Here is a 26,810-nt window from a genome sequence, read left to right as displayed (position 1 = left end):
TGAGTCCTAGAAAGTCAGTGCCTTAGGGATGTCTGCCAGAACTATGGAATGGAGCGGCAGACACGGGCCAGGCAAAATGGGTCACAATATATTCACTCCTTCTTAGTTTCCCATGCTTTGCCTTCACCTTCTGAGTCACTCAAAGCAGAATATGTCTGGGGTAGAATGAGCATCTTCAAAGATATGTTTGTGGGACTCAAAGGGAAGAAGAAGAATCCCATCAGGTCTTGCTCAGGACAAAGTAAGTGCATGTTAACAACCAAAATCACCGTCACCAGCCTCCTCTGTGCTCACATGTTCAACAGCATATCCCAGAGCATCGGGCATCTCCGCAGTGATGCTGTGGAGCGACGTGCCTGTTCTAGCCTGATAAACACCACAGCCAAAAGCAACCTGGGGAGGAATGCATTTACTTCAGCTCACAGGTGACAACCCACCACAGGGGGAAGCTGGGGCAGGAACTCAGTCAGGATCTCAGAGGCAAGAACTGAAGCAGAGAGCACAGAGGAACCCTGCATACTGGCTTGCACTCTAATGCTTGCTTAGCTTCTTTTTTTTTTTTTTATATACAACTCAGGACCACTTGCACAGTGGGGGCACCATCCACAGCAGACTGTGCCCTCACATATGAAAGTGCCTCACAGGCGTGCCCACAGGCTGATCGGATGGAGGCACATCCTCGCCTGAGGGTCTCTCTTCCCAGGTGACAAGCTGACAAAACCCACCTAGCACCTTCCTGTAGCTAAAGCTTGTGTTTCAGGATAGGGTGATGTGGAGAAGGCTAAAGAGAAACTTGGTGCCAGACATTCCTTGACTTTTTTTTTTTTTAAACTGGGGTATTCTTTTTCCCTATAGTATTACTAAATTATATGAGATACTCAGGCACTTAATTATAAAGTAGGCTCTGGTTAGATGGTTTTGCTAGCTGTAGGTTAATAAAGTCTTTTAAGCAGGTTTACAGAAGCTAGATTAAACTATGATGTTCGGTAGGCATTACTGACTGATGCCAGTTTCACTTTATGGTGGCTTCGGGAGTCCTTTAAGAGTCAGTGAACAAGCTGGACATGGTGGCTCATACTCGTAACGCGAGTACTTAAAGGCAGAGGCACGAGGTTTATGAGTGTCTGGCCAGCCTGCACTACACAGTCCGACGCTGTTCTTAAAACAGTTAAGCAAGCTGTATATTCTCTTTATAGATGGCCAGAGGCCCTAAGGGAAGAGTCGCTGCTCCATCTTCTTCTCCCTGGAGGGTAAAGTCCTGCTGCTCCATACTGGGAACTAAACTTGGTAAGAGCTTTGCAAGGGCAGGGCTCAAGGAATCCATTAATTCCCCTCAGTGAGAATAAGTGCCAGATGCCTAGCAGGTCAGCAAGGGTCTGGGACTCCTGTTCCTTCGGAGACGACTTTCACCCGAGTCTTCCAAGTCTTAGCTCCCCTCCATTTATCTGCAGTCCTAGGCTCATCTTAAAACCCTGGAGACTCCTCTGAGGATCTTGCTGTATGACGCGGCTGGGCTGGCTTTTCCTACTGTTAGCTTGTGATTTTGTTTTCTTGGGCCTGTTAAACATACTACTGACATAATTTTTTTTTTTTTCTCTAACTTCCAAAATGCGGTTGTGGTCTCCTGTCCTTTAGTCTAGCCTTTGTGGAATTAGATTTTAAAACATAGTATCTATTTTTATGGTGCTTAAGAGAGAGGAAAGAAAAATGTACAAATGCAATTCACCAATTTCATGAGAAAATTCAAACACTGGGCTTCTTTTCTAAAGTCTTGTTGTCCTGGGAAGCACTCTTTTTGACTCCTCTGTCTTTACAGAATTCATCCTGTTCTTCCAAGATTTTTAATGTAATAGAAAACGTATTTGATCGTATTTTGTTCATGTATGCCTCTTGTCAAGCAAAATAAGAGTGTCAAAAGTATAGGGAAAAGGTTTTATTCCCATCCTAAACATCATCCATCACAATTCACAGTAAAAAGAAAGAATAAATTTGCTCTCTAAAGGAAGAATATAAAATAACTGATAAACCTTTTAAAAATGTGAATACTTTCATATACATTTTCCACTGGCTACACCTACTAACAATTTCTTGGCGGGCGGGGGGGGGTATAGAAGATTGACCCTAGGGCTTCTTGCTTACTAAGCAAATGGTCTATGACTGTACTTATCAAGTTTCAATTACTATCACCTCAAACGGAAACTGAAAGTCTGTTTTTGGTTTTGGTTTTTCACAAGCCAGGGCTTCTCTGTGTAGCCTTGGCTGTCCTGGACTCGCTCTGTAGACCAGGCTGGCCTTGAACTCATGGCAATAGGCCTGCCTCTGCCTTGGCATTAAAGGTGTGCATGCACCACCACATCCTGCTGTGTTAGAACTTTCAATGAGGAAAACTGATTATTAATCAAACGCAGGAAGTTTAGAGTTGACTGCCCTCTGCTGGGACTTCAAAAAATTAACTTTCTGACTGGCACAACCTGCTATCTGGTAGTGTTAAACTTCAACACAACACAACTTCCTCCTTTTTTTTTCTTTCTTTTTAAAACAAAACAAAACAAAACAAGACTTGTTTTGTGTGTGTGAATTTTACATCATGCACCCTAATTCCACTCATTTCCCTATCCCTTCATGTCAGTCCTCTGCCCTTGCAACATCCCCCCAATAAGATAGAATTTTAAAAAAATTAATTAAAATAAAAAAATAAGTCTTGTTGTGAAATCTGTAGTATGTCACACAGTATACCCGTTTGTCCACACATCTTTACTTTCAAAAGGGTCAATGGTCTAGTTTGAGGCCTTTGGCTTCTGCTATTCCATCAATACTGGATCCTCACTGGGACTTCTCTCAGATAGTCTGTTGTAGCTCTGTGTCATGGAGATCCTGAGGCTTTGGATCTGCAGGAACAGGCCTTTCACACACCAGCAGATCATAGATGGGTAGATGTTGGGATGGGCCAACTCAAAGCACTGGATCTGGGCCTGGAAGGTAGCTGAGTTGGTCAGCCTGCTAGGTCTCCTGCACCCACACCACCAGGGTAAACCTTCTAGCACTGCCCCAGTTAGCTCACCCAATGCTGCAGCCAGAAAGGGGCAGGACCAGCTCTCCAGCTCTCATGTCCTGTGGTAAGCTCACCTGCACCTTCACCACCATGGCCAGCTCCACTGTGCTGCCCTTGAGGTGCAGGGCCCAATCTTCCAAGTGCTGTAGCCAGTGAGAGGCAAGGATGGCACTCCAGCTCTCATGACCTCAAGGCCAGTTCTCCCCTTCAAGGATCAAAGGAGGAGGAGTATGAGGGGACAAAGATAGCTTTCTCTTTCTTTCTTTTTTGTTTTGTTTTGTTCTTTAGACATGGTCTATATAGCCTAGGCTAGCCTGGAACTCACTATGTAGACTAGACTAGGCTCTGAATTCCCAGGAACTCCCCATCTTTGCCTCCTTCCCCACCTTGCATACTGATATTTAAAGATGTGAGCCACTTATATTTTCTTAATTTTCTAAGTGCACCTGCATAGAATTTGCAGTCAGAGAAAACCTATAATTTTCCAAGTAGTTTGATGTTTCTTACACACACACACACACACACACACACACACAACTTCATGACACAATATCCACAAGGGTACAGGAGTGGCATACAAACCTTAGTGGTATCCAACAGCTCTCTAATTCCACTGAAGACCCACTCATCAAGAGGGAAAGTATGCCTGGTACTGCAAACCCAGACAACTACTCAGGACTAGTAAAGTGATGGGGCTTGGAAGAGAAACTGCAACTGCCACTTTTCTAAGCCAGCACAATTCCTAGCTACATCCTAAATATTTATCCTTATACCCACTGATAAGTATAGGTCTCACACCTCCTCAAAGAAAGGAGGTCTGCTTCCAACAGAGAAAACTGCAACCAATCAAAACGCAGAGAACAAGTGACTTTAGGGTCCCCAGCTTAACAGATAGATATACCATGCAACTCCTGCACCTATGGCTGGGGATTCAGAGCAGAAGAGGGGATGGAAAGGTTTTTAGGACCCATAGGATCAGGAAGTTTGCTGTGAGATTTCATCTCCTAGAAATGTCAAAGAGGCTAGACCCACAAAGCCTCATTGGCACATGGCTGCCTAAGTAAGTCTTGAACAAGGATGACAGTAATAAATATGGTAACATGGAATAAAAAAATCTCATGGAGTCTCGATTCTAGATGAGGAACCACAGGCAAATGAGGAATACTGAGACCAGGAGAAATAGTCTTCTCCTTGGGAAAGTTGGTTATCGAACACCAAGTGGTCAACCCTGAAATGGTATTTAAAATGTAGCTTTAGCAGACTGAGCATATTGAATGTATATATTTAGGAATACTACACACCACCACCACCACCATCATCATCAACAACAACAATTAAAGAAACAGAGCCATAATTTAAGAGGAAGGTGGAGGAAGGAAGAGCGGGGTGGGGGGAGGGGAGGGAGGAAAGGGGGAGTGACATAATTATATTGTAATTTCAAAAATTAAAAAGATGAAAAAAAAAGCCTTTTTAAAAAAATTTCATTCATAAGAATAAGGTTTGGTGGCTTATTTTGATTGCTGACTTGGTAGGACCTAGAATTACCCATGGGAGAATCCTCTAGGTGTGCCTGTGAGGGATGGTGTAGGTTAGGTTAACTGAGGTAGAAGAGTCACCCTAAGTGTGCCACTTCAAAGGCTTGTTCCTGGACTGCATGAAAAGAAAGAATCAGGCAAGCACCTGACTCAATGTACTCTTCCTAGAGATGCACTAAGACCAGCTGCCTCAGGCTCATGCTGTCACTTTGACTATCCTGACGTGGTGGACCACAGCCTCAAACTGTGAGGCCAGAGAATCCCTTCCTTCCCGAAATTGCTTTCACCAAGGTTTGGATTTTTTTGCTGGTTTTTTTTGTTTGTTTGTTTTTTGTTTTTGTTTTTTGGGTTTTTTTTAATCACAGCAACAGAAAAAGGTAACTAAGACCTGCCTCTACTTGTGAAGGCAAAGGGAGAGAGACCGTTTTAAAATGGAAGAGGAATCCTTGTACCAGGGAGGCTGAAGCAGCCTGGGCTACATACATAGTGAGATTCTGTCTCAAAACCAAAACAAGCAAAAACTGGAAAGGAAGTTCTGAGAAGCGAGGACTCTGTTATGCATTTTGGCCTCAAAAAAGTGGGAGTCCTGCTACAGGTAGCACTGTGGACTTATTCAAGACAGCCACCCTCCCTTGCACATGCATAAACACCCATCACTGCTTCTAGGATGTGGCTTTCCCCATCTTTTAAATTCCATTTAGTCTTTTTCACTCAATATGGTCTCATGATTGCCTTTCTTATGGGACCAAATACTTGAAGTAAGTCAACAGAACATCTCCCAGTTATTGTTTGGCTCAATTAAAAAAAAAAAGGCACAAAAAAATTTTAATAAATAAGAAAAATAGCAGGCAGAAACAGCCAAGTAATAAGGTAGAAATTTGTGGCTCCCTTCCCCCACCGAGCCATATCAACAACCCCAAGGTAGGGATTTGTAGAATCAGATTAGGGGTCTTTCTAAATGTCACTCTGGAGTCCATTTGGCTCCCTGGTCTTTGGGACATCTGTGGAAAGAATTCAGAGGAAACAAAGTATAGTGTAGAGAGATGTTGTTGATGATTTGTGGTGTCACTGTCAGATCCCCTGGAGCTAGAGCTACAGGCACCTTCGAGCCATCCAATGTGGGTGCTTGAAAGCAAATTTCAGTCTTTTGCAAGAGCAATATATGCTCCCAACCACTGAGCTGTCTCCCTCAGCCCAGGATGATTAAAGAGTAAATGGAGCATTCTCAAGGTGTGTGGTCAATATCCAAAGGCACCATTATGTAGGACGTACTATTAATGGGTGAGATTGGATAAAGGCCAAAGAGACCACAGTGCAAAACTGTTTTTGCTATGTTTTATACTATTTCTAGTCTCTAGAATGGGCAGCTTTTCTAGGGGACTTGTTTTCCCTGCCCCCTTGCCCTGGTGATTGACAGGCCTATTTGGATTAAGAGACAACAATGAAGTGCTGTTGTTCTTTACCCTAAGGCCTCAGGCTAGGTAGATAGTAATCTAGAGACACAATTCAGGTTCCTCTCTTCTGACTAGAAACCACAGTCCTGTAGTTTCAGTTTCTGATCTTAAAAGCAGCTGATTATGAAGTGGGGAGGCGTCTATCCTCAATGACCTTCAAGCCAGCTAGCTGAGTAGCTACCTAATAGTCTGGGGACTAGAAAAGAAGGAAGGACATGAAAGGCAGAAGCACAATGTGAATATCTATTATGAGCCCCAAATAGAAAAGAATTAGAGAAACGCTACACTTCAGGAACCAATGAAGAGCCTAGAAATATGGCTTTGAAGTTAAGGGCACTTGCTGCTCTGCAGGGGAAGAGTATTCAGCTTGCTGCACCCATATGACAGTTGACAACCACCTGTGACTCCAATCCCAAGGGTTCTCACACCTCTTTTTGGGCTTCTGTTGGCCTTTCACACGCACGCAGTGTACACAGATGTACATGTGGGCAAAATACTCATGCACATAGAAGAAAATAAAATATTTTAAAAAGAAACAAGCAGTATTTGGGACTGGAGAGGTGGCTTTTCCAGAGGCCTTGGTCTAATCTTCAGTGTAAAAAAAAAAAATCAAATATGAGGCTTTGCTATGAATACTGTGAAACTTGTGTTTAGGACAAAGAATTAAAATCTTTTCGTTTCCCCCCACCTTGTAAAACTTTTCTGCAAAGGTTTCAATTCTCCAGATTGAGAAGAAACATTGTTTAAGAGAACTGCTCTCTTATTCTAGGAATCTGACCGCCTGGTGACCTTTCCCCTTCCTCCATTTCTTTTCAGACTAGTCAATTGAACAAGACTGTGAGATGGGTTCTCAAGCAAGGAGGAAGAGACACAACCACTACCTAAGTTAGAATAAACCCCAAGCGCACTTCTTGTCTTTTGTGTATTCACTCTTGTGAGCTTACCCACTTGATCAAGGGTAAAGCTTGCCTTGCGGGACACTTCCGTTGGAGTGGTGGTTTCTTCTTTGTCTCTCAAAAGCATTTGCAACTCCAGCATCCACATGGCAGTGCCCAACTGATCCTAACTCCCATCCCAGGGGACCCAATGCCCTCTTGTACTCCCTCCCTCGGGTACTGCACACACGCAGTGCAGACAAGCGTGCAGGTTAAAACACCCATGAACGCAAAGGAGGCGGGGGTGGGGGTGGGGTGAGGAATAATGAATAAAACTTTCCCTGAATGAAGTGATTGAAAAAGTAACCGAATGCCAAACAGCAACAGCAAGAGGGAAATCCTGTAGACTTAAGAGTGTAAATGGCCGAGAGAAAACCGGCGCTGTCTAGACATGAGGAATGCATCTGCAGAAGGGCAAAGCCAACACCGGCCGTTTTCAAAGCAGTATGAAAACAAATGAATTTTTAAACTACTGGGGTAAAGTCCTTACAACCTGCAGCAAACACTAATTAGGGCAGCTTCACATGCGCGTCCTAGGCAATGGGCACAGCACAGTTAATACTACCATCTTTGAAACTGCGGGATATCTGCGCCCACTTACCCACAGCGCTCTACACTCCGGCTCTTTCCCGCCGCGGTCTCTACAGCGCGCGCGTGCCTCCCGCCCACTGCGCCTGCGCGGCGTGACGACGCCCCACGCTCCCGGAAGTAGGAGGCGTCCGGCGGAGTTTGTGTAGCCGCCGCCGCGGGAACGCGAGCGCGGTAGTTTTTCGAGGGAGAAAGGCAGCTTCGCGGCGGCTCCGTGGAGTGACAGCGAGCGTCAGGGGCCATTTCCCGCCGCGAGAGGAGGCATGGAGGACGAGCGGGACCGGCATCGTGGCGGCGACGCGGCGCAGCAGAAGACGCCGCGGCCGGAGTGTGAGGAGTCCCGGCCGCTGAGCGTGGAGGTGAGTGAGGATGCTCGCGCGGGGCTGCCTCGCTCGCTCCCTAGCCCGCCTCATCCCTGTCGGGGCGAGCACCCTCTGCTTGAGGGAGGAGGAGGAGGTTGGGCGGGAAGTTCCGAGTGAGAATGCTGCGTAAACATTCGGCCGGCGCGTTGCCGTTCCGTCAGCTTCGCGGCGCTGATTGGCTGAGTTAGCTCCTGCGCCTTCCCAGCCCCAGACCGACCCACTGCCATCTGCACCCGTTTCCGAGGTCTCTCCGTCTTTCCCCGGTCCCTTACTGTCTCACCCAGAACCCAGCCAGGAACCGCTTTCTAAGTAATTTGGTACCCGGCTGGTACATTCTCACGACAGCGGCAAGATTGTAAGACGCTCTCCAGACTTACTCATCTTGATGGATTAGTGTTAGCTAGCGAGGCCGGTTTGTTGAGCGAGATTCTAAAACCCGTTGATGTTTCATAATAGGAGTTGAGCACTAGAAATCCAGGGTATTCGCAGGGCTAGAGAGATGGCTCGGTCGTGAAAGGCTAGGCTCAAAACTAAAATGTCAGGAGAGGCTTCCTATTGCTTTTGTTCTTCCTATTTACACCTCCGTGTAGTGGTCAAAATAGCCCTAAAATTTTCTTTTTTTAATGTGTATGTGTGCAAATGGGTGCCACATGTGTGCAGATGCCTGCAAAGACCTGAAGAGGAGGTTAGATATGGATGTTGGGGACCGAACTCGATCCTATTGGAAGAGCAGAAATTGCTCTTAATGGTTAAGTATCTCTCAGGTCTCTAGAGTGATCTTTTAGCAGTCTAAGTGTGTCTGGCTTGCTCCGCTCATTCAGTGCCTTCTTCAGGTTGCCCCTGCCGCCTTTGCACATTTCGAATTGCATATCTTTTCTTTGCTGCCCACTCTGCCTTTCTTGTGTCCTTTTGTAGAGGAGGGTTTTCTTCCTAAAGGATCTTGGGTTCCCAGTGTCCTGGGCGTGCTTCTCTGGATCTTTACAGCTTCATTTTATTCCCTTAATTACGTTGGTAGTTAAGGCTGAAAGAAGCTCTCCCATTTGCCTTCTCTGGAAAGACACCTCTTTCATTCTAATACATGCTGTCAATAACACCATCTAAGCCTGTTTTAAAGCTAATTTGCTAAGCTGCTTTTTATAAGAGAAGTCGAATATTCTTGTCTTTCAAATTCCTGAAACGTTGAGATAGAGTGCTTTGGAGAGCTGGGTCTGGGTTTAGATTGATTTCTAGAGGGTTTTATTTGCTAAAAAACCTTGTTAAGTGCTCTTAATACTTGCATCATTTCTCCCCCCATGATTTCAGCCACACAAAGTTTCTTCTTGTTTTTGAGATTTAAGTAGTAAAATTTTATCTCTAATTTCAGCGGTTGATGTCACCCAATAGAAGGAAAGAAGAAGCATTTTAATGTTTGGACACTTTTGTTTCAGTGTGCAGATGCAAAGCTTTTCTTTTTGTAAATAGGTAGGCATAGTTTTTGGCAGTAAGATTGTGGAAACAAGGTTTTGTTTGCAAGTGGTTGCTTTCTAGTTACTTTATAAAACTTTGAACCAAGTAGGCTGTGTTCCTTTTAAAAAGGCTTTCAAAGGGGAAGATAGAGAACCCCTTTCTACTAGAAAAAGAAGAGCAGTTTTATGAGATACTTTTATTTTTATTCAGGAAAGTGTGCAGACTTGTCCTTAAGTTCCACACTAAAGTATTTCTCTACTGTGTAGCAAATAAGCGTAGAAGCTCATGATCCTTTTCAATAGTGTAAAAGGATGTCTTGCTTATAATAATAGAAACTTAATTGGGTACCTAAAAATTACAGAATGTCAAGATTCCATGAAAATGAGTCTTCCCGTGCTGTGACTCCATCTCCATCTCTTCTGGCCAGGCCCTTGTGTGACCTGACAGATGGATATAGAGGCTGGAGTACATGTTAGTGCTAATCTTGGGTGTTAATCTAGTAAAGGAATGTGTATTTGCAGATAATCCTGCTTGTAGGGTTTTGAATATCTCCTGTTCCTTTGTAGGTTTATTCTCCCCACCACCACCACCCCCAACACACACACCTTGAGAACTTGTAGTGTATACCTGAAATTTGGGAAGAAACAGTTTTCACAAAATCAAGGCTGGAGTTGGGCCTTGACAGTGGAAGTAAATGTAGAATCATCATTTATATGTCGAGAATAGCTGTGTTTGTGTGGCAAGTTTTTGAAGCTATAGATTTTAGATAAAAATTCTTCTAAGTATATCAGAGAATGGATTTAGTCAAGAGAATTTGTATATATTAACTAAAATGTCAATTTTGGTTAAAAAGTATTCTTTAATGTTGACAGTTTTGTTACATGAGCAAAGAATAAAGATGAAGCTTAAAACTCATTGTGAGTTTAAATATAAAGAATAAATTATCCTGATAATGTCTAAGGAGGAATTTAAGTATTCCTGAAAGCTAATTATTTGGTCAAAGTGCAGTGTAATCTTAAAAACATTTGTATAAGCGTGTGTTAATTTATAAAGTAAGGTCTTTGTTTCGTAATGTGCATTTTTGACAAGGTTATTCCTGCTCATGAACAATTCATGCATTGAAATTTCTCAAAGCAGTGAGCACTAGCACAGCGCCTAGCAGTACGCTACAGGGTTTGCCACAGTGATCTGAAAGCTGAGAGTGGGAGCTAATCCTTGGTCCTTCCAGATCATTTGTAAGCCAGGGATTCCTCTTTATTCCATAAGTAATAAAGTTCACTTGGGGACTGTGTAGTGAATTATGACCAAGTAAATACACATTAATATGTTAATAGTAAACTTTTTTGACAGTTCTGAAAACATAACTTATATTTGTAGCACTGCATATAGAAAATAATTAAGTTTAAAAATTCCATAGAAATTAGTGTGTTTGCTTTAGGTCTGCATAAGAGGAAAATAGAATGGAGTCGTGTGACAGGAAGGCAACATTGTAGATTCGAATAACTGATACAATAGGTGTCCTAAATTGTGAGCTTTGAAACAGAGGCATTTGTTTGCTTCAAGAGCTAGGAAGTCTTAGGACTGGACTACCACGTTATCTTTTCCTTTAAGGCTGGTTCTGTTACTTTGTAAAATAAAGCCAGGCTAAAAAGTTCTCAGGAAGTTACTGATTCATATGTGCACAGTGATGTAAATGGTCACTTAAATGGCCTATTCCTAAGTTTGGGGGCGTTGTTTGTGATCAGCTTTACAGGATGATGATCATAAGGAAAATCACCGTTTACTAGTAGCTAGTCCGCTCATACAATCTCATACTTAGAATAAATACTACCTAAATACTGTTTATTATTACCAAATACCATCTGGGACAATTATATTTGTATAGGTGAGGGAACTGCAGATCAGAGGCTAATAGCCCAAGGCCATGCTGCTAGTAAATAGTCAGCTGCTACCTGCAATGGCTCTGAGTCTAGTATCTGTCCTCTTTTTACTTAGCTTCAAAGGAATCTCATGACTCAGACTAGTGTGGAGCCAATTATATTGGAAGCACATCTTTCATCTTCCTGCCCTCCTCCACTGGCACCATGGGGAAACCTCTCACTGTACTTGTGGAATGTAGAACCTTTAGGAGTTTGCATCTTTAAAAATTTATTTGCACTAATTATAAATCACCTCTCTCCCCCTTTTCATAGAAAAAGCAGCGATGTAGACTTGATGGCAAAGAAACAGATGGATCTAAGTTCATTACCTCCAACGGAAGTGACTTCAGTGACCCAGTTTACAAAGAGATTGCAATGGCAAATGGTTGTATTAACAGAATGAGTAAGGAGGAACTCAGAGCTAAACTTTCAGAATTTAAGCTTGAAACAAGGTAATTATAACTAATTTTTAACTTGTTACTTAAATACTTAAAAATTTCCTTCCATGAGATAATTCAGATCATGGCTGTAATTTATATTCTTTAGCGTCAATCTTGGCATGCAATTCCATTGCACTCCTTTAGATGTTAAAAGAAGGTCTCCGAATCAAAGTTTGTGAATATTTTAGAAATATACCATCAGTGTATAGCTGTATAGTCATATCTGTTGTAGCAAGTGTGTTTACTTAAGTTTTACTTGTGATAGAAGGTCTCATGTAGTCTGAGCTGGCCTCGAGCACACAGCCTTCCTTGTCGGCCTCCTGGGTGCAGTATGACAGGCTTGCTTCACCATGCTGGTCTTGGAAATTTTGCTTTATAGTTGCTTATTTGGTTGGCACGATAGAAGACATTTCTCCTTAGTTACTTATGATTTTATGAAGGAGGCTTGTCTGAAATCAGGTAGAAATCATTCACTTATGGTCAGTCACTGTTTTAGTTTCTAAAGTAACTGACAGTGTCCATCACGTTCACCTGTATTGAGTGAGAAAGTGTACCGTAGTTTTCAAAACTCTGCCCACTTACTTTTTTAAAAGTTTGAGGTATGTGGCAAGAATGGCTTTTAGCATCCAAAAATATGCATAGTGTTTAATAAACATCAAGGAAAAGCAAACTGGCTGTATATAATAGTTGAAAACATTGTTTCAGGGCAGTCAGAATTCTTCCTTCTAAGTGACGGCCTCCACTCGTTTCCAGATAGAACTGTGCCACTTTTCAAAAGAACACCTACCTGTTTGCCCTTCCGGATCATCTCTATCGTAATTTTAAAGAATGTTTTTACTGTATTTTCTCTTGATTCTTTCTGTTATGAAAGTACACAACCTGTGGCCTACAGAAGATTGTCTGAGAAAATTTTTGTTCTTCCCAGGTGTGAAGATCAGTTGCTTACTCCTGGCTTGCATGGGAGCTAGAGGTCTAGATGTGTGTTTATACATTTATTCAACAAGCCTGTATTGAACTCTAAGCACTACACTAGACACTGGTGCTATAAAGGTATAAACCCAGATACATTCCCCCCACTCTGCAAATCTCAGTCTTGTGAAAACACACAAATGTCACAATTAGTGTTGTCAGGGTATTGGGGTTCTGGCCAAGCACAGCTGAGGGTACAAAGCAGTGTGTCTGTAACAGGAATTCAGAAATGCGATGGTTAAACTATACCAAATAGGAAAAGGAAGGAGCATATTTCAGGCAAAAAGAAGGTAAAAACTAAACAAAAAAACCTTGTAATTTCTATTCTATTTGTGTGTTTTCCATCAGATGTTCTTTCTTTGTTGTACAATTAAAAGAATTCAAAGGCATGCCACATTATTTAGACTATGGCACACAATGCTGTAGAATCATAGCTTATGGTGTAGCAGCATGCTGTGGGGAGAAGGAATGTTTGACAGTGATACTGAAAATGGTAAGTTGAAGCAAGTGAAGGAACCCTATGCTCAAGTCTTCTTTTACCTTGAAACAGAAGGAAGCCACTGAAGATGATCTACACACTTCTTTTTGTTTGTTTGTTTTGTTTTGTTTTAATTAATTTATTGGTTCTTTGAGACAAGAGTTTCTCTGTATAGCCCTGGCTGTCCTGGACTCTGTAGACCAGGCTGGCCTCAAATCAAATCCTCCTGCCTCTGCCTCCCAAGTGCTGGGATTAAAGGCGTGCGCCACCATGCCTGCCTTAGTGCTCAGTTCTTAAGTGAGGTGAAGCAGTGTGCTGTTGGCTATGATCATGGCAGCCTCTGCCATAGCCCGAGAAACTAAGAGAAGTCATAGTAGAAAGATTGAGGACAACCTGTTGAGATATGCAGAGCAAGGTCGATGTGAGAGAGGAGAGCTTATACTCTGGGCAGTTAGTTCAGTGTTTGTGCCACCATCAGATTTGTACTGCCATTTCTTTAGAGAAACAGTAAGTAAATAAAATGAGATAAAAGAAATTAATTAAAATAATTTGGTTACATCTCACCGGTGACTCAGTATCATGAACAGGGTTGAGGGGCTTTTCTAGGTTTGGTAAGGTTTAGAGATAACACTAAAACAAAGCATGGTAGTATACACCTTCAGTCTGAGCACCTGGGAGACTGCAGAAGCAGGAGGATGTCTGCATGTAAAGCCAGCCTGGGCTGTCCAGTGCTGGGGCTGCATAGGAGACTGTCTCAAAAGAAAGAAAACAATAAAATATTTTATCTTAAAGCAAGCAACTGGTTGGTTGTTGTTTTCATAGGTAGGATTCTTATTCAGTGCTTATGTGGCAGTTTAAGAAGGAAAGCAAAGAGCTTAAAACATATAAGTGTTAAGTCACTGATTGGCGATGTGACCAAGAAATCGAACAACCTAGGTTTAGTCAGATTCTTACTAAGTATGATAGTGATCCCTTAGAGCATGCTCTAGGGTGGGATGGCCTCCCTTACTTTTAAAGTAGCCGTAAGACATTGAACTTTGGGCCATAATGCTTTCATACTCTTAAGAATTTTTTATTTGTTTAGTTGTCTAACCCTTTGAATGCCAGAAGAAAGAGTACAGAGTGTTTGATTCATCCAAATTTTCTTACTCAACATTACAGTTTGTCCTGTTAGCTTCAGTTCTTATATCATGTATGACTTACCATACAGGGCAGTGTTAGGTGTACCTGCAAGGCTATGGCTTAAAATACTAGGACAATGAAGAAAATACCTTGTGAAGGAAGATTTTGTCATATTAAAAGCATTTTGTTTTCATTGGCTTTTTCCTAACTTAGCTTTGAGTTTTTCTTTCCTTATATTTGTTTGGCTAGCATTTGTCAGTTACGCTGTGGCTGCAGCTGTGTGCCGGCCTTCAGGAGTTGTGACTTGACTAACATTTATCTGATCTTATGTTTTTTTTTTTAGAGGAGTCAAGGATGTTCTAAAGAAGAGACTGAAAAACTACTACAAGAAGCAGAAGTTGATGTTGAAAGAAAGCAGTTGTGTGGACAGTTACTACGACTACATCTGTATTATTGACTTCGAAGCTACGTGTGAAGAGGGAAACCCAGCCGAGTTCATCCATGAAATCATTGAGTTTCCTGTTGTTCTCTTGAATACACACACCTTAGAAATCGTAAGTGAATTGCTGCCTTTTCATTTTATTTTTAGTAGCAACTATTCTGGTGGTCATTAGTAAGCCAGGAGCTCTTGTTTGCTGTTTTAGCTAGACAACAGAACTGTAAAAGGAGATTTTTGCATATTGTGGTAAGCTCTGTATCTGCATGGCTAATAGGAAAACCATATTGAAGCAATTCCAGGAACTGCTTTTCTTCTTTTCCAGACCTAAAATTGTGGGTTGTTGTTGTTGTTGTTTTTGCTTTTTTTTTTTTTTTTTTTTTTTTCTGTTATTTAGAACATCTGAGTAGATACCATTCTCTAGGGAAGTGGTGCCTGGTGCTGGTCCCAGAGAGAAGAATCTAGTTCTGTGAGGGGCCCTGGCATCAACATAGTTTCTTCAAGTTCCTTAGGTGGTTCTGATGTGCAGTGAGAGTAGAGGATAGTTTCTAGCAATTAAGTGCTTAATTCATGGAGGAAACAGCTAAACCTTAATTTCCAAGCCACACATATGTCCTAGGTAATTATTGGCACTGCATTGTTAGTTCATGACATCGTAGAATGAACTCCTCGAAATAATACTTTTTACCTTATAAAACTGAGTAAGGAGATATCAAAATGCCTCATCAATCTATTTGTTAAGTACAGCAAGGCCTTGAACGTGGTAATACGTAGCTTTTCTGTTCAAAGCCTCTGTAGTTTCGTTCTTCTCCCCCTCCGTTGGAGGACAGCTTTAAGGAGTTAGTCTCCCCTCGCCCCATGTGATACAGGGTCTCTTACTCTTTGTGCCACCTGCATAATCCAGCCCATTTCTAAATCTGCTTTCTCCAAAACAGATTTGTAGTCAGATGAAAAGGAAAAATGGCAGCTGTGAAGGCAGATGCCTTGGATAACTCATGATGTCATTTCTTCTCTCAGTTCAGGGCACTGATTTGGCACTGTCTTTCCCTCATTGAGACATTAGGATCTGTTGCCGTCTGATGTGTTCTCATCACACGCTGTCCCCCCACAAGAAAACCGTCATTTTATTCCACTGTACTGCCGGCCACCCTCTTATTTATGGAAAAACTCTTCATATTCGTCACATCCGCTTTTCTGTCTTTATTGGTTTCCTTCCTCTCCTCTCTTATGCTCACTGCAATCGATTTTAAGCTGTGTGTTCTCTTTTAAAAGTTTATAAAGGTGCATGTGTTGTGCCCATGAGGGAAGGTCAGGGGACAACTTGGTGAGTTGATTCTCTGCTCCACTCGTTGAGGCACGATCTTACTGTTTCTGTGGCCTGCTTAATTCTTCATCTAGTTGGTCAGTATTTCCATCCTGGTTACCAGCCAGCTTCAACATAGTGGCCCAAGGAACCCTTTCAAAACCTTGCCTTGACTCCTGATTTAACTTTAAATAAAAAAATGTATTCTAAATATTGCATGCATGGTCTCTCCTCCTCTTCCCTCGGGTTGTCTCCTGTTTTTCTATACTCATTTTTGCACTCAGTCCATTCCGGCTATACCAATTTGCTTCTCTTTTCTCAAGAATGCCAACCATTCTCCAGCAGATATCCAGCTAGTCCCCTCCCAGAGCCCCACAGAGCTGTAGGTCTCACCTTTAAGTAAAGCTCATCTGTTTATCCCATTTAGGGATGGAGCCATTGTTTGTGGACCTTCTTCCTCAGGCCACTCTTTCTTTAAAAGGCCTGTATAACATGTTGTTGGAAGTAGTCCCACATCCCACCCTCACCCCCACCTCACCCTCTAAGATGGGGTTTTACTATGTAGCCTTGGCTCTGGACCTCACTATATACATTGTTCTGGATTTGAACTTAGAGATCCCTCTGCCTCCATCTCCTCAGTACTGGGATTCAAGGTGCTCACCACCAAGCAGACTCTGTGTAACTTTATGTCATTGTTTGTTGTGGTGTATTTAGTATTATCTGATTGTAATGCCAAAGGCAGTTACGCCTTTGACAGATTTTTATTTAAAGTTACAAACAGTGGGGCTGGCAAGATTGCTCAAGGGGTACTTGTTGCCTAGGCTGAGGGCCTGCATGGTAGGAGAAGACAAATGACTCCCAAGTTGTCCTTTGACCTCTACATTTGTGATGTGGTACTTGCACGTCCACACATATGTTCACAAATAAATAAATTTAAGATGTTTAAAAAATTAATAAATTAAAGGTGAGTGTGCCTGTTTGCTCCTTTAATCCCAACACTCTGGAGGCAGAGACAGGTAGAGCTAACCTTGTCTACATGATGAGTTCAGGGTTAGCCAAGGCTACATAGTGAGTCCTTGCCTTGGACAACACAAAACCCCCAAGTAATGATTAAGTTATAAACAATGTATTGATACCTCACAAGAACGTTTATAGACTTTGTATATTTATAACATCCAACTAACTAAAATAATTGCTGAAAAACCAAACTGGTAAATGAAGAACATTTAACTTTTGAAATTAAAATGTTCTTTGCTGAGTTTTTTTTCCTTTTTTCCTTTCAATTTTCATTAAACATCTGCTTAACAGATTGTTGTATGCTAAGATCAGTGTATACTAATCTCTTATTCCTGCAGAGATGACTCAGTGGTTACAAGCACTGGCTGTTCTTCAAGAGGATCCAGGTTCTATTCCTAGCATCCACGTGGCCACTATCAACATTTTATGTGGCAAAAAAAAATGTTTACCTCAGCTTTGGTTTGAAGGCTTGCTTTCAGACACTTTTGTTTTTAAAACCCAAAATAAGCCGTGTCTTCACATTTAAATATCAGAGCGTTTTTTGTTGGAGGATGTTCTCCTTAGGAACTCTGCAGTGATCTGCTCTGAGTAGCTATACAGTTCTGATGTGGTTGGATTTGTTGTGTCTGTGTCCTGTACTGTCACTTTCACTCCTGTCCTTGCCCTACAGGAAGACACATTTCAGCAGTATGTGAGGCCAGAGGTTAATGGGAAGCTTTCAGATTTCTGCATCAGTCTTACCGGAATTACTCAGGTGATTATTCTGTGTTTTAATTTCTGTTGGTTTTATTGGTGGTTTATTTCAAATTTTAAATTTTAAATCAGTGATTTACTTTGTGGGTAGTTTAAAAAATATTGTTATGAACAATTTAATGTGCTGTTTTCCTTGCTTGGTAAAAATCTTTCATATTGTAATTAAAACAACAACAAAGGGGGTTGTAGATGTGGTTCAGGGGTTTAGAGCACTGGCTGTTTTTCCAGAGGATGCAGGTTTGATTCCCAGCAGCCACCTACGTGGTTACGTACAACTGTAACTCCAGACCCAGGATCCAATGCCCTCTTCTGGCCTCTATAGGCACTGTTCCATGATAAAGATTTAAAAACAAAACAAACCAAAAAGCTGATGCAATGGCGTGTGCTATAGGCTCACGTGCTGAGAGAGTAGTGGGTGCAATAATGAACCTGGAGGCTTTCGTGAGCACAGATGTTTGAGATCAGTTTGGGCAGCACTGGAAGGCCCGTACCTCAGAAACAGTAGTCAGAGCCAAAGAGTCAGCACTACACTTGGTAGCATTTTTGTTACCCACCCCCTAAAGTTGTAATGATGCAATCATGATTTCCTGGTGTAAAAGGAGCATTAGTCGTATCCGTGTCGGCTGTGCTCTGCTCACAGACAGGCTTTAGAACATGCCTGTTTACAGTTGGTGGTCAGTCTCTGGGTTTGTCTGTTTTAGTTGTAGGCATTTGTTAATTTATTTGCTTCCTTCATTAGTTTGTTCATCTTCTCCACACATAGTTTCATGCCTACTGTCTAGTCAGTTTCTCCTTCAGTTGTCTGTAAGTCAGGGGATCACACAGAATAAGCCAGTGGTCACAGTTTGGGTAGGAAGAGTGACAGGTCAGTGCTTTCTTAGATTGTGCAGACATCCGTGCAGAGGGCTTACATCTGTGTTGGAAGATCAGGCTGCCTTTGTCTTCATTATGATGAGCTTGGGCTGAATCTCTATACATCATGGGCAGAAAGGAAGGCAGACCTCAGTGTAGGTCGGCTCAAATCTGTGGGCTCTCGAGAATCTGCGTGAGCTGGACAGAAGCAAGCAAATCATGAAGGGTTCTATGATCCTGAAAGCAAGAATAAGATACAAACAAAATGCATCAGGCTGACATTTTAGAAAGTCCAGCCCCGTGACAGTGTGGTCTGCTGTGCCACACACATACTGTGGCACAGTGTAGTGTGGAGAAGTATAAGGTTTGAGACGGGGAAAATTCTTAGGGGCTGTAGCTTAGGTAAAATATTTGCCCACTGTCCAAAGAGTCAGTTTATCACCGAGAGAGCCACTGGGGTTGATCTGTGCTTTAGTTTGTTTTCCATTGCTGGAAGTGTAGTTGTTGTAACACTGCAACCACAAGCAACGTGGGAGGAAAGGGTTTATTTCAGCTTATACTTTGAGCTCACAGTTCATTCTTGACAGAAGTCAGGACAGAAATGGTGGCAGACGCTGGAGGACTTGTGCTTACTGCCTCACTCACTCACTTGCTCTCTGGCTCTTGCTCAGCCTGCTTTCTTATACAGCAGGCTCCCTAGGCACCTGCACAGGGATGGTTCTGCCCGCAGTGGTTGTGGCCTTCCTGCATCAGCAGTCAGGACACTTCCCGGACAGGCTGCCCACAGGTCATTCTGATCCAGGCAGTTCTTCCGTTGAGGTTCACTCTTCCCAGGTAACTCTGGGTCACCTGTGTCAAGGTGACAAGCCACAACTATCTTAAATCTTAATTTTGGGAGAATTACACACTCACTTGAAGGCCATCCCTATTTCTTGGCTATTAAATGATTTCTTAATTGTCTCAGGTGAAATTTAGGTGGTAAGTAGATCTAAGTGATGGAGACCACAGTAAGTTGAACAGTTCACAAACTGTGTGCTTCCCTCCAGTTTATGTCGGGGTTTGCTGTAGGGCTCCAAGTGGTAACTGCGCTAACTTCACTCTCTGTATCCTCAGGATCAGGTCGACAGAGCTGATGCTTTCCCTCAGGTCCTGAAAAAAGTAATTGAATGGATGAAGTCAAAGGAATTAGGAACCAAGTACAAATACTGCATATTAACAGATGGGTAAGTCGGGAAGTACTTTTCAAATCCTCTTTAACAATGAAGAGCTTTGCCTATATCCCTATGTCCATTGTGACATTTGCTTGGAAGCCCATGTCCGTCATGGCATTTGTTTGCTCACAGAGACCTTCAGCTGTGTCACATTCTCATCGCCACACAGTCTACACACATTCATGCTTCCCCCGCCATTACTCAGGCTGCCCATTCATTTGGAGGACTTACCCTTTGTCTGCCCCAGTTCATGTTTTCTTCCTTATGGGAAGCTCTGTATCTTAGCACCTGTGCTTTTGTTTCACCCTGGCATCATCACTCACAGTGGTCTTTGCATCTCTTGCAGCCATTAAGATGTCCATCTACCATGCTGACTTAACTGTCTGATGGGTGATCTTTTTGTAAGGAAGTTGGAATCCTTTCAGAGCATGTCCTCTTATTACCCAATAGACTTCCGTAACACTTCCTGTGGTGCCAAGTCCAGAGTTACTTGTTCAATGGAAAGGAAATGAGAGCGGGGTGTCAGGACACTGCACCTGGGGATGGAGGCAGGAGGGTCAGGGGTTCAAGAGCAGCCTACATAGTGAATTTGAGGCAAGCCTGGGCTGTATGTTGAGACCCTATCTCAAAAATCTACCTATAATCCATCCCCCGAAAAAGAGGAGAAATGAAAGCCTTACATAGGAAAGTCTGGAGGGTTAAGAGAAGGGTTATAGGTGGTCCAAGGTCACTGTACCACAGCGCCATTAAAGGTGAAGGAAAAAGCCGTGAACAGCTTCTGTTGTGTTCATGTCGTGGGGGTGTGCTCCTATGTCAGGGTGTTGCTCACACAGACAGGGCATGCACATGGGACTTAACCACATCATCATTGATATTAGACATCTAGAAAAGTGTTGACGGGGCTCTTTAGAAAACTTACTGATTTAAACATGAACAGTGTGCCTGCTAACACTGAAAGCCATTTCTTTATATCACAGTAGAGGTAATTCTTTAAAATCTTAAATTCTGGGATGGATCATTGAAAATCGATATGATGGATTGTTGTTGTTGTTGTTTTAATTAGAGTTGTAGCAAAAATAGTAACTGATGCCTCCAGAAATAATTTAGGCAGCTCAGGCATGGGATCCTAGGGCGCGCAGTTGTTTTTAATTTTGTAATAGCTGAGTTGAGGGCTTATAAAATTTCTCCCTGAAGTTGCTGTTATTATGACTCTTTGCCCAAGAAAAGCCACATTTAAATTAGCTCAATTTCTACATTGCACACTCAATACTAACCTAGATTGGTTTTATTATGAGACAAGGTCTCACTTTGTAGCTCTGGCTGGTCTGTGTGCTGCAGCCTTCAAAGTAGTGGAGAAATAGCAGGCCAAGTTGTATTTTAACCCTTAAAATTTGTTTTTGAGTTAGTAGAGAACATAACTAAAATGATTAATTTGATATAACGTGTAATCCTAGCAGTTACACAGAAGAACTCAGCAAGGTAGAAATTTGGACAAGAATTGTAACCAGAAAAGCAATCAAGATGAGCCTAGTAAGAATTGATTTGTGAAAGAAAATACTATACTTTTTTCCTTTTTAATGCTTAAAAGTATTTTCTAGGAACCAAGCTTTCTAAGCTTAGTACTTTGTGTGAATATGAGAAAGTTAATGTAAATAAAGCACCAACAGAACAACTTAAGATATTTTTTGTAGTAATAGCATAGCATTTGCATTACACATTTTTTTCTCTCTTTAAGTTCCTGGGATATGAGTAAGTTCTTAAACATCCAGTGCCAACTTAGCAGACTCAAGTACCCTCCTTTTGCTAAAAAGTGGATCAATATTCGAAAGTCATATGGAAACTTTTACAAGGTAAACATTTTGTTTGTATTAGTTGTACTCTTAATTGTGTTTGTCCTATTTTACATATATATTTGGCTATAGTTTTGTATAGGTATTAAATTTTTGAGACTTAATTTTTTTTATTATTATGTGTGTGTTTTGCCTGCCATGTATGTATGTGCACCATATGTTTGCCTGTTGCTTTTAGAGGAGATGTCAGATTCGCTGGAATTGGAGTGAGAGATGATTTTTTTTTTTTTTTACTTAGTTAATTTATTCAGATTACATCTCAATTGTTATCCCATCCCTTTTATCCTCCCGATCCTCCCACCATTGCACTTTCACGCTATTCTCTTCCTCTATGTCTGTGATTGAGGGGAACCTCCTCCCCCACTATATGGTCATAGGCTATCAAGTCTCATCCTGGTAGCCTGTTTATCCTTTCTCTGAGTGCCGCCAGGCCTCCCCACCAAGGGGAAGTGGTCAAATACGGGGCACTAGAGTTCATGGCAGAGTCAGCTGTGAAGAATGTCCTGTCCGTTGGCTAGATCTGAGTAGAGGTTTGATGTTTACTGCATGTATTGTCCTCAGTTGGTGCAGTAATTTGAGTAGAACCCCTGGGCCCAGATCCACCCGTCCTGATGTTCTCCTTGTAGGTTTCTAGGACCCTCTGGATCCTTCCATTTCCCCATCTTCCCATACTTCTCTCACCTAGAGTCCCATTAGGATGTTCTTCACATCTATCCCAATTTCCTGGTTCTGGGTTAACTCACCTAGCATTTCTAGTTCCATCCATTTGTCAACACATTTTGGGATTTCCTTGTTTTTTATAGCTGAGTAGTATTCCACAGTGTAAATATACCACAGTTTCTTTATCCATTCTTCTACTGAGGGACACTTAGGCTGTTTCCATGTTCTGGCTATTATGAATACGGCCGCTATGAACATGGTTGAGCATATGTCCTTGTTGTGTGCTGGAGCATCTTCTGGGTATATTCCAAGGAGTGGAATAGCTGGGTCTTGTTTTCTCAGTTTTCTGAGAAAGCGCCAGATAGATTTCCAAAGTGGTTGTACAAGTTTCCACTCCCACCAGCAATGAAGGAGTGTTCCCTTTTCTCCACATCCTTGCCAGCATGTGTTGTCACTTGAGTTTTTGATCTTAGAAAAATGCAAGTATGTCCATATTTATCACCATGCACAAAACTCAAATCCAAATGGATTATAGACCTCAATATAAGACCAGAGACACTAACTCGGTTAGAAGAAAAAGTGGGGAAGAGCCTGGAACACATTGGCCCAGGAGACAACTTCCTGAACAGAACACCAACAGCCCAGGCCTTAACATCAACAATCAATAAATGGGGCCTCATGAGGCTGAGAAGCTTCTGTAAGGCACTGTCAACAGAACAAAGCGACAGCCCACAGACTGGGAAAAGATCTTCACCAACCCTACATCTGACAAAGGTCTAATATCCAAAATAAATAAAGAACTCAGGAAATTAAACACCACCAAAACCAATAACCCAATTGAGAAATGGGGCTCAGAACTAAAGAGAGAATTCTCAACAGAGGAATATCGAATGGCTGAGAAACACTTAAAGAAATGCTCAACTTCTTTTGTCATCAGGGAAATGCAAATCAAAACAACTCTGAGATTCCATCTTACACCCATCAGAATGACTAAGATCAAAAACTCAAGAGTGAGAGATGATTGTGAACCACCATGTGGGTGCTGGGAACCCAGTCTGGGTGCTCTGCAAGAGCAACAAATTAAACAGCTGAGCTGTCATGCCTTCCCCTGTAATTTTCTTTAAAGGTGTTTTTTTTTCTTTTTACAGAAATGAAGCCATTTCATTGTTTCTGATCAGAACTTCAGCTCCTCTTCCCACCTTTACTCTCAATTAATGGATTACTTTTACTGGGCAGAGATTCATACATAGATTGCTTGTGGGACAAATGCTATTGGAGTTTATTGCGTTTTGTTTTTGTGTTACGAGACCTTTGCATTTTTCAGTTGCATGTGTATGTTGTATTTGAATTTGACACACCTGTTGAATTGCTACAGTGAAGAGTATTTTAGCTCTACTAACACTCCTGCCCCCAGATGCCTGTCCCCCTTGCATCCTCATAATCAAGTCATTGTCGGATGCTTATGGCCTGTGACTATGGAGACTACACACAAACCCACTTTCTCTCCCTCTTCCAGTGGTGTGAAGGCCACACCATGTAGCTCATGCTGAGCTACAGCTATTGCAGAGTGCTGAGATGGTAGGCCTGTCCGAGACCCCTGTCTGGCAAGAGATCTGCTACTCAGTGAGGCAAACTGACACTGCTCAGTACTCACAGTCTGTGGCTTTCAGGCGTACTTTCTTGGAGCCGTTACTCTTGTAGTTTTAACTTGTTTGTCCTTCAGTCTTCTGAAACCCCACTGGGAGTTTTCCTTTGCTTTCTGTCATGTCTCAGATCCTGTGTCATCTTTCTCCCTTTGCAACATCTTTTGATGAAGTATGTCCTAAAGTAGTTTCATTTTTTAAAGTGCTTTTTCTTTAAAACTGTATTGAAAATGACACTTGGCAGCAGCAGTGCAGGGAGAGTGGTTTTTTCTACTTTAAGGGTTTTCTGAACAGTGTTGCTGCAAACATTCTTGCGTGTGTCTCTGGTGCCTTTGTGTATTCACTTCCTTGGGGTATAAACCTGGGCATGGGACTGGGGGTCACAAAATACGTGCATCATTAACATTGCTAGGCAACCCAAGGACAGGTCTCCAAAGGGCTCCTTCCACTAGGCTGCCTCGTTAGCAGTAAGTTACCAGGCACTTGGGAGAGTGTGCTGCCAATTGTCCACCCTTTTTTCTTTTAAATCAGGTCCCAGCTTTTTGTTGCTACTTTAACATGGCTTGGTTGTGGCTTTTTAGTCCTTTGATTATGTTTTATAATTTCCCTGTTTTTGTGGATATTTCTTGCCACACATTTTGGGAATTTAAAGTATACACACATATATATTTTAAATGTTACAGAACATTCAAGATATATCTGAAAGGGAAAAAGTGAGCCATGACGCAGCTCCAGCCCTCATGAATTCAGTCAGTCTGGTTTCAGTGACAGCCTCCTCGCTTTACTGTTTTGGATTACAAAACAGCAGCTCACCGCCTGAGACCACTGAGGATTGCTTCGGTCTTAGCATGCCTCCCTGTCCCACAGCTTGGAAATGTCTCCCTTTTCCTCATTGTGGGCTCACCTTCTCAGCATTACCCATTGTCAGTTCACTCCCCACTGGTCAGTACCTCGGTTAGGACTGGGAGATGGGCATCCAGCTCTCTAGCCCACGGGCACACCGACCCACACCTATGTACCAGTTTCTAAGAAACATATTTCTTTTTCCTGAGATTATGACTGATGATTTAGCTGGGTGTGGTAGTCTGCCCTGGTGCCTGGTGTCTTTTAGGGATTGTACATGAGCCTAAGCCCCCTGGCTTTCAGGGTCTCCATTAGAAGTCAGATATTACTCTAGTTGTGTGCATTTATATGTGACGTGGTCTTTGCCTGCAGCTTTCAATGTCCTTTCTTAGTTCTGTACATTTGTTTTGATTCTTACAGTGCCATGGGGAGTCTGTGTTCTGGTCCTGTGTGTGTAGTGTTCTACATGCCTCTTGAATCTTGATGGGCATCTCTTTAGATTTAAGAAATTCTTTTATGATTTTGTTAAAAACGTTTTCTGTGCCTTTGACCTAGGTTTATTCTCCTTTCTTTGTACCTATTATTTGTAGGTTTGGTCTTTTTGTAGTCTCTCATCCCCAATTTCCTGGATATTTTGTGCCTGGGTTTTTTGTTTGTCTTGTTTATTTGTTTGTTTGTTTTTAAGGTTTAACCTTTTCTTTGATTATCTTTTCTTTTTTACTGTTTTCATGGCCTGAAATTCTTTTCTCCACTTTGGTTCCTCTGAGCTTTTTATTTTGACTTACTGAGCTTTTCATTTCAATTTTTTAAATTAATTTTTCCTTTAGTCTTTTTAGAGTCAGGATCTTACTATGTAGCTCTGGCTGTTTAGGAATGCACTATGTAGACCAGAATGGCCTTGAACTCACCGAGAAGCCTCTGCCTTCAGAGTGCTGGCCTTAAAGGCACGTTCCGCCATGCCCGGCACTGACTTCTTAGTCATTCTATTCCTCTTTTAGATTCTATTTTCATGTCTTGAATCGTTTTTATTATTTAATCCATCTGTTAATGTTTTCCTGGTCTTCATTCAGCCGTTCACTCATTTCTTTGTTAAAGTTCTTGAGCATATTCATAATTGCTATGTTGAGGGTTTTGTTTTATGCCTCAGCTAAATTGCTTTCCTCTGGGAAAACTAGAATAGGTGCTAGTTTTGTTTTTTTCTTTTTCAATTTAAATGTTCAGAGTACCTAAATTACTTACTAAGCTGTTTATTTTCCAGGTTCCCAGAAGCCAAACCAAATTGACAATAATGCTTGAAAAATTAGGGATGGATTATGATGGGCGGCCTCACAGTGGTCTTGATGACTCTAAGAATATTGCTAGAATAGCAGTTCGGATGCTTCAGGATGGATGCGAACTTCGAATCAATGAAAAAATACACGGAGGACAGTTGATGAGCGTGTCCTGTTCCTTACCAGTAGAGGGTGCTCCAGCTCCACAAATGCCACACAGTAGAAAGTAACTGCAGTTTTATCTGGATCAGTTGTTGCTACAATGAAGTAGCAGATGAATGAATCTGAGTAGTGCAACCTTCAAGCACCTTAAACATTTAAGATCTTACTACAATTACGATAGGTGGGTATGTACGCAAGCATTTTGTGGGAGAGGACACACCAAACTCTTCGCCACCAGCACTTTTGATATGAGCAGTATTTGTTACACAGTAACCGTTCTTGCTTAGAACTGAATTTTATAATGTAAGGTGTCCAAGATGTGTTCCTTTGGTTTTAAGATGGGAAGTTTTATTGGTTTATTCCTTGAATGTCATGTCTTACTAAATTTGAGATGAATTTCTACATTAACACCATTAAATTAAATATGTTTTTGACAGTGTAAAAAGGATTGGAAGGTAGTGTTTATCTTTCCATTGAATTTTATCTAAAACATGGTCCTTTTTACTTTT

At 41.9% G+C, this 26,810-nt stretch overlaps 1 protein-coding gene across 2 annotated transcripts; it reads left to right on the top strand.

The window, feature by feature from the left end:
- The first annotated feature begins 7,679 nt into the window (after positions 1-7,679).
- Positions 7,680-26,369, top strand: Eri1 (exoribonuclease 1). 2 transcript variants are annotated; one of them, XM_051170065.1, is made up of 7 exons: positions 7,680-7,923; positions 11,565-11,743; positions 14,644-14,854; positions 17,727-17,810; positions 19,775-19,884; positions 21,608-21,722; positions 26,127-26,369. In XM_051170065.1, exons 1-7 carry the CDS (start codon positions 7,828-7,830, stop codon positions 26,367-26,369), a joined length of 1,038 nt encoding a protein of 345 aa, XP_051026022.1. In that variant the 5' UTR covers positions 7,680-7,827. The 2 variants fall into 2 exon arrangements, with proteins under 2 accessions (XP_051026022.1, XP_051026023.1); XM_051170066.1 differs by lacking the exon at positions 7,680-7,923 and adding an exon at positions 8,127-8,281.
- The last annotated feature ends 441 nt before the right edge of the window (positions 26,370-26,810 follow it).

The sequence above is a fragment of the Acomys russatus genome, chromosome 27 (assembly GCF_903995435.1).
Source record: "Acomys russatus chromosome 27, mAcoRus1.1, whole genome shotgun sequence".
NCBI lineage: Eukaryota > Metazoa > Chordata > Mammalia > Rodentia > Muridae > Acomys > Acomys russatus.
This window is presented reverse-complemented; position numbering and strand designations above follow the sequence as displayed.